Here is an 8,660-nt window from a genome sequence, read left to right as displayed (position 1 = left end):
CCGAGCTCAGGCGCATTTAGGCAGGTCTCACAAACAAGTTGAGCCCGAGCCGAGCTCATGTAAAACGTGATGCTTTAAGAAGTTGAGGGTTTATTTTAGTCTATTCATAGTTGCGTGCCAAGTTTGCTTGTTTCCAGGTTCTGAATTTTGATGATATGCTGAGTGGTTTAGATGCGCTCATAGCACATAGGCCTCCTAGGTGCTCAGACGAAATGCCAGATCATATATGAAGTTCTAAATGCACTCACATAGAGAAAAATGTGCCTGATTGGCTGGATTTTACAAGTATATTCTGCTTGATGTGATCATCAATCATCAACAATTTTACCCTCAATAATATCACTTTTATTGGCAAACAGGCAGGAAATTACATATATGTTAATTTATTCACTAAAAAAAAAAAACTTTTGTACCAATGACAAATACCAAAATGGTAATTAAAATGCGTCAAAATTCAAAATGTAATGTTGTTATTTTTTTTTCTTTCATAGTAGTTATGTAGTTCCGTTTCAGCAATAGTCTCCCCCATGTCTAACAAATGAAGGGTTTCAACACACTGATAAAAGTTACGTAAACTTGAAGCAGCATTGAAGTCGCCTACTCTTGATGACACCCCCGTCTTGAGATTATAAACATGGAGCCCATGAGAGAAAGTATTGAGCAACAAAGCTTGCGGATGCAATTCCAAAACACCTAAAATAAAAAGTTGATCTGTTTTCAATTTAAAAACCACAGACCACGAAGCATCTCTCCATACCCGAATCCAACTTTCACTAATTTCATCATTACAAGAAATCAAAGCTAAAGAACCTTGCATGGTTGTTAGTCCCGATGTCACCCAAATCCGAACGGACATAGGCACTGGAATCATATCAAAAACATGAGTGCTCAAATTGAATGTTAGTATACAACTAATGCATCCGGTTTTCTTTTCTCTTTGATTAATATATGTCACCCAATGCAACACTCCATTGAAAAAAAAGGAATCGTAACGGATACTCTGAATCTGATTTTGATGTTTAGGGGAAGCAATCTCACACCATGTGCCACTCTTCACAGCATAAACAAATGAATTGTTGCCTTTGACATTTGATGTCTGGACAACTTTGTAGTCATCACTGATTGGATCGAATCCAAACCCAATCCCTCGCAACGTAAAGGGTTCAGATCTCTGAGGAAATTCAGGCACGATTAGTTTGCGCCTGATTGAAGGGTTCCATAGAATCAAACCTTTTTTAGTCCACAAACAGAAAGTTCCATTACATGAACCAATAGGTGCGCCAGAAGGGAACGGGACTTCTGTTGTTATATCAATGTATCCACGTTTGGGACACAAATACAATGCCAATTCCTCCTCCTCTCCATGTGATGTGTAAAAGAATTCTTGTTGTTTTTCATTTTTGTCATCGCTAATTAGATGAATGAAGTGGATTTTTTTTTGGGATCTAAGAGTGTGCATGCGTATAAAACCAAGGGTAGAAATACAAGTATATAACGATTTAGAGAGTGATCTAAATCGGAGGAGGGATTTCGGTGCTAGTCTTGTAAATATTTCAACGATCAAATCTTCGCATAGATATTCCGACATCTGCATTTTTCCAACAAGATAAAAATCAGTTGCAATCAAAATTCTTCTCTGTTTGCATAACTTTATAATTCTTGTGAATATTCATGGTTATGTAAATGGATGTACAAGATGTTCATCAACTAAAATTGACTGCGAAACTAATGAGCATGAGTAACTCCAACAGAAGTAATATATTTACACAAAAGTTCAATAGTAAAAGAGTTATGTTCTCAATTACATCATCTAGCTAGGTCGATTTCTCATGCAATCCAAATTAACAAATTACTAAAGTCAAAACTAATATAAAACCAAATCAAAGGTTCTGGCTTTGTTTTTCACCAATCCATTAGAAATTCAAGTTTCAGCCTAAGAATTAAAAGCATAAATCAGAATTACGCATGAAAAATAAAACATGATTTATGTTATTTAATCAAAAGACAGAGTTTCCCAAACATGAAACTTATCTATCATTCAATTAAAGCAAAAACAGAAGTTACCTCGAGTAGGAGAATTAAGAAACTGAAAACAGTAAATTTGATAAAAATTTGAATTAGAGCAACCCAGAAAAAGAAATAGCGATTACGTTCCGGCCTTGGTGAGAAGTGAGAAGTGAGAAGTGAGAAGTGAGAACTGGGATAGAGAGGAGAGGAGAGCGAAAATCTTGCCAAAATCCGATCGATCGATTGATACTTTGATAGGCGTGATTCAGTGAAGAAAGAAGGAATTTTAATCATGAATTCGTGATTATCAGATTATACTGTTTTTCTGTTCCATATATTTCTCCATCAGCTTGTTTTTTGTTCTACGCCTTTGGACTACCAAAATGAACAATGGGCCGACCTTATACATATATTGATATATTGCGTTAATTTATGTGAAACTTAGACCATACCATCCTAAGTTCCTAACAAACTTATCAAAACATTGAATACATTTTATAAGGAGTATTTATAAGTTATTGAATACGACAATAATTAAGATGAAATTTAATTCTAACATCTAAGTTGTAACCTCAACATCATAACAAATGCGTGCATTGCCAAAGCCAAAGCCAATGTCGAAGATGCAGATTAAAGGATTCCGTAGAATCAATCGATCTTTCATTGAAAGAGATATGATACATAAATAGGTACAATAGCTAACAAACTACCTAAAATACAATATCAATTAAGAGAAATTACAGGGGAAAATAATACGTCTAATACTCCCCGGCAATTGGAGCAGGAGGAGGACAGATGCTCAAACTGGTATTGAAACGATTGAAGAGGTGACGTGGCAACCCTTTGGTAAAGATCTCCGCATATTGATGATCGGTCGGTACATGAATGACACAAACTCTTCCAATTTGAATTAGTTCTCGTACAAAATGAATGTCAATCTCGACATGTTTTGTTCGTTGATGTTGGACAGGGTTGTTAGAGAGGTAAACAGCGGAGATGTTGTCACAATATACGATCATTGCTTTTGTTACCGGCACGTGAAGTTCAAGTAATAGGTTGCGGAGCCAGCTTGTTTTGGTAGTGGCATTTGCAACACATCTGTATTCTGCTTCTGCACTAAAGCGGGATACCGTTGGCTGCCGTTTAGATGACCAAGAGACAAGGTTTTCTCCAAGAAACACACAATATCCAGATGTTGAACGAAGAGAATCGGGGGACCCTCCACAGTCAGCGTCCGAGTTTGCGGTGATGCGAAGGTTTGAGGATGCGTGAATGTGAAGCCCTTGGTATGCGGTTCCTTTTAGATAGCAAAGTATTCGTTTGAGGAAATTAAAATGAGGTTCTCGGGGAGCATGCTTAAAAAGGAAAACTTGTTGAACGGAATAGGCAATATCCGACCTCGTAAAGGTAAGGTGTTGTAGAGCACCTGCTAGGCTTCGATAAAGAGTACCATCAGTGAACGTTTGAACACAGTTAGCACTAAGTTTGGAAGAAGTGTCCACCGGTGTGCCGAAAGGGTTGCATTCTGTCATTTTTTTTTCTCTATCAAGAATGACGTTAACATACTGAGATTACAAAAGGAACATACCTTGATTGGTACGTGTAACTTGAATGCCAAGAAAATGATGAAGTGTTCCCAAATCGGTCACGAAAAATTCGCGAGAAAGAGTGTCGGTGACCTTGCGTAGAAAATAATCAAAAGATGTCGTAAGTATAATATCATCGACATATAGAAGTAAGTATGTTGTGTCTTGCCCTTTCTGATAAACAAATAGAGAAGTATATGTGGCAACACTTTTAAAACCATGAGATGTGATGTATGTGGCAAAGAAGTGGTACCAAGCCCGTGGGGCTTGATGAGCCTATATAAAGACTTTCGTAACCTGCAAACAAAGTCAGGGCGGGTGTGATCCACAAAGCCCGGAGGTTGGTGCATATAAACGGTTTTGGCAAGATTGTCGTGTAGAAAATCGTTTTTGACATCGAGTTGGTGCATCGGCCATGAGCGAGATACTGCAAGAGAAATGATTGTGCGAATTGTAGTGGGTTTAACGACAGGGCTGAAAGTGCCATCACAGTCTAGGCCAACCTGTTGAGATTTCCCATTTACCACAAGTCGAACTTTGTATCTTTAGAGAGATCCATCAGCATTGATTTTATGATGAAAGAGCCATAAGCATCTAATAATATGAGCACCGTTAGGTCTGGGAACGAGTTCCCATGTGTTACTATTGCACAGGTCCTTGTACTCGTCGTTCATGGCCTTATTCCAGTGAGGGTCGAGAAGGGCAAGTTGAGGGTTTTTCGGGATGGGAGAAAGAGTAGTGGTGTGAAGGTTAAGACGTTGAATTGGTTTGGTGATTCCAACACGAGATCTAGTTGTCATTGGGTGAGGCAGAATTGGTGGTGTTTGCGGGTTATGATCGTGGTTATTGGTTGAGGTTGATGGAGGTGGGGGCGATGGAGAAGGAAAAGTAGTGTTTTGGTGGGTTGGTGTTGGGGAAATAGGGGTGGATGGGTGGAGAAATGTTTGTATGTGGATGAAAGATTTGTGTCTTGGCGAAGGAATTGGTAATCATGGGAAGGAGTTTTGGAGAGAGTGGAGATGGGAAAAACGGATTCATCGAAGGTGACATGGTGAGAAAGATGGATTTTCCTGGTATCGGGGTCAAGGCAGCGGTAGCCTCGGTAATTGGCTGGATATCCAAGGAAGACACACCGTATGGACCGGTTATTAAGTTTGTGGGTGTGAGTGTAATGAAATCTAAAAATACCATAGCGTTGAAGTCGACATCTTGTACAAATGCAATGTTTGGGTCGAAATATACAAGGGGGTTGGGGGAAAATACACCATTATAGTGGACATCCATGATGAGGGATGATCCCTTCGTCATTACAGACGAAGAAACATAAATTGATTTCAATTGCAAAGGTTCGACATTGAGAATGAAGAGAAAGGGGAACGACTGAACGAAGGAATGAAAGTGGTGGGTTTTTTTTGTTTATGAGCCCTAATTCCAATTACCATTCATATAATGTGTCAAAAATGCTAAGTAATTTCATTTAATGCCACGTAATACAACATAATGCCACGTAATATACCAAATCAGAAAAAAAAACTATGATCATCGGTTATATCACCTTAATAAGTACATGTTAAACAAGTTCAATTGACAAATGTATATGAAAAAAATATTGTTACCTTAATGTGTACTGACCCTAAACTACGTTACCTTTCTATTTCATTAACCCAAACTACAAATGTTCATGAAATCATCTTAAACCGATCATAAAAACACAAGCCTAAGAAAGTAATAAAGTTTTGTAAGTGGACTAGTCCGATCCTAAAACAGAGTCTAGAACAAAAAACCGGTATTTGTGAGAATACTTATTTTATTTTATGTGATTGTTTTCCTTGATGGAAATTCACATTTTCACCCGTATATGACATTTGCTACTAATGAGCTATTTGGGATTAACTCGTTAAAAGCTCAACTCGAGTCGAATTAAACGAGTTCGAGCTTAGTTTTAAGCCTCATTTATTAAATGAGCTCGAGCCCAAGTTTCATCTTTCGAACTCGATTAGGCTCGCGAGCCTAAACAAGCCAATGCATACTTATGTAATATAAGTTTTAATTTTAATTTTATGTATTAATTTATAACTAATAATTAAATATTAAATATCAAATAATGATAAACAAACTTTTTATCAAGCTTAAAAACACAAATGAGCTTGATATTTGACTATTAGCTAAGCCGAGCTCTTAGGCAGGTCTCACAGACAAGTCGAGCCTGAGCCTAGCTCGAACATTTTAAATCCACCACGAGCCAATGTCGAACATGCAGATAGCCATGTTCTGCCACGACTTCTGCTCTAGGTATAACAATCCTGAAAGCCACAATGAATTTAAAATATCGTATTGCATGTTACACTTTCCACTCTTTGATTTTAAACCAAACATCTCATTTAGCTGAGGAACTTACCAGGTAAGTTCACCCAAGAAACCTCTTTTGAATTAGTTATTTTTAAATGATGTTTTGGAAATGTATTTTTAATGTTGTAAATTATTTAATTTTAAAAAAATGGTGTACTAGTTTATGAAATATATTTTTTATGTTTTATAAAATTTTCATCTTTACAACCTTGGAATAAAGATAAAGATGGTGAAAAAACATTATTATAAACAAAAGGCAACAAAATTTTGTTACCTTTGGATCATGATCATCAACAACTTTAGCCTCAATAAGATCTAATTTTATTGGGAAATAAGTGGGAAATTACATATTTGTTTCTTTATTTTAAAAAAAAATATAATAATCTCTTTTATATCAATGTGACCAAAATCGTAATTAAAATGTGTTGAAAATCAAAATGTAATTTTATGTTTTCTTCATAGTTCTTCCGTTTCACAAATAGTTTCCCTCATGACTAACAAATGAAGGGTTTTGACACACTTCGTAAAGTTGAAGCAGCATTGAAGTCGACTACTCTTGATGGCACCCCGTCTTGGGATTAAAAATATAGAGCCGTTGAAAATAAGTATTGAGCAACAAATCACCATTAGTAGTCGGTTGTGGTTGCAATTGCAACGCTCCTATAACATAAAGTTCATATGCATTCATTTTAAAAGCCACAGACCACGAAGCATCTTTCCATACCCGAATCCAACTTTAATTAAATTCATCACAATAAGAAAAAAAAGCTAAAAAATCTTGGATGGTTATTAGTCCCATCGCTAACCAATGTCATGTGGGTGCAACCAATCTAATTTTCAGTCATGTTGTTTTCCGAAGACTCCTCACAACAACTTAACGAAGGCGTACATAGCCAAAACAACCTAGCTCTGTATAAAACATTCCTGAAAGCCATATGGGAAATATCAGAGTAACAACAACCACCATAATCTCAACAACACAGATTACAGGGGCTAACATCCCACAATCCATAAGTGGACAACACATGGGGCAAGAAAAGATAAAGAAGCATTTATTTTATATATATATATATATATATATATATATATATATATATATATATATATATATATATATATATATGAGTAGATCAAATGAGAACACCTAAAAGGTTGAGAACACGATATATATATATATATATATATATATATATATATATATATATATATATATATATATGGAATGTTATATGGAAAACAAAAAAAAAAAACCTTAAAAAACCGTAAAAATCATAAAAACGCATAAAAAAATATTTAGAGATCACATATCTTCTTTTTTTTTTTTGACTTTATATTCTTAAAAATTGTAGGTTTTTTTTCCTAAATTCGCTGAAAAAAATAAAAAATTGATTTTTAGTCGACCCCGTTTTATGCAGTGATGCAATTCGAATTAATTTAGTTTGTCATGTTTGCAATCAATAAGAAACTATAAGGCAAAAAATGAGGATCTTGAAGTAGACAATTTTGAATTATTATTAAAAAACCACTCATTGGAGAAGAGGGATAAGATGAACAATGGACGATGATGAAGAAGAGGATTTTGGATGATTATTAACTATGCCTAGCCCGAGCTTTATCTAGTCTCAAGGTTGTATAACTCATTTCTAATCCCTACTTGGACCGCAAAAATGAACAGTAGGCCGACCGTTATACATATATCGCATTAGGTGAAGTTAGAGTGTTCGACCACACCATCCAAAGTTCCTAATAACAAATATATCAAAACGTTGAATAATTTTCATACGGAGCATTCATAAATTATTGAATACAACAACAATTAAGATAAAACTGATAACATCATAGTTTTAATTTATCTTTTCCGGTAATGATGTTTTCTGACGACTCCTCTACAACACCGCCTAAACATGAAGTAGTTGTACAAATGAAACTCCACATCATCGTGAAGGTGTGCGTAGGCACTCCCATGTTGACAATAATGTCCATTATACTTTGGAAATCTTTGCGGCGAAGGAGTTCGTACGACAACTACAGACTAAAGATAAAGATGTTGAAAAGACAGAATATAAAGGCAACAAAATTTTATGAAGACTTTTGTATATGCTCTAAATAAACATTAAGATATTATATTTGTCCTGTCTAATTATAAATATTATTTATATCCTTCATAAGCTTCCAAAATATCATATTTGCCCAAACGCTTTTTAGAAAGAAAACAAAATACCTTTTAATCATTTTTTGTTATTTACAAACATTTTAATTATAAAATGACCATAATACCTTTGCTTCAAAATTACAAGAATATTTTGAATCCCCTCCCATAGACATGTATCCGGCTTCGGCCGTAGGCATGTGTATGTGTGCGGTTGTACATGGCCAATGTCGTTTAGGGGCCAAAATTCTTTTATGTACATTAGTATTGGCGACAGATCAGTGATGGAATAGAGACAAATCTTGTTTTGATTAATTTTATAACAATTATCGACTTATCGTAGTATTAATGATTTTTATTATATAAAAATATTTAGAGGTTAATTTTAATTTCACACTGGGTCTTTGAAATCAACAGACCAACCTTAAATGTATCGAGCCCAGAAATCATATGAACCGAGCAAATGATGAACATTAAGAAATCCAAGAAAGCAAAACTAAAATTATTTAATACAAACTGAAGAATCAATCATGTATTCATGTTTGTTTACATAAATTTATTGTCGTGTT

General features: G+C 35.3%; 1 protein-coding gene across 1 annotated transcript; it reads right to left on the bottom strand.

The window, feature by feature from the left end:
- Positions 1–277: 277 nt before the first annotated feature.
- LOC145007433 (F-box/kelch-repeat protein At3g06240-like) lies at positions 278–3,539 on the bottom strand. The gene is made up of 3 exons (XM_078966369.1): positions 2,813–3,539; positions 2,701–2,717; positions 278–1,588 (listed from the first exon to the last, which is right to left on the bottom strand). The coding sequence occupies exons 1-3, from the start codon at positions 3,537–3,539 to the stop codon at positions 455–457; spliced, it is 1,878 nt and encodes a 625-aa protein (XP_078822495.1). The 3' UTR covers positions 278–454.
- Positions 3,540–8,660: the final 5,121 nt, after the last annotated feature.

The sequence above is a fragment of the Lactuca saligna genome, chromosome 7, assembly GCF_052625555.1.
Source record: "Lactuca saligna cultivar CGN05327 chromosome 7, ASM5262555v1, whole genome shotgun sequence".
In the NCBI taxonomy this organism is placed as follows: Eukaryota; Viridiplantae; Streptophyta; class Magnoliopsida; order Asterales; family Asteraceae; genus Lactuca; species Lactuca saligna.
The sequence above is the reverse complement of the archived record's forward strand: the minus strand, read 5'-3'. Positions and strand labels throughout refer to the sequence as shown.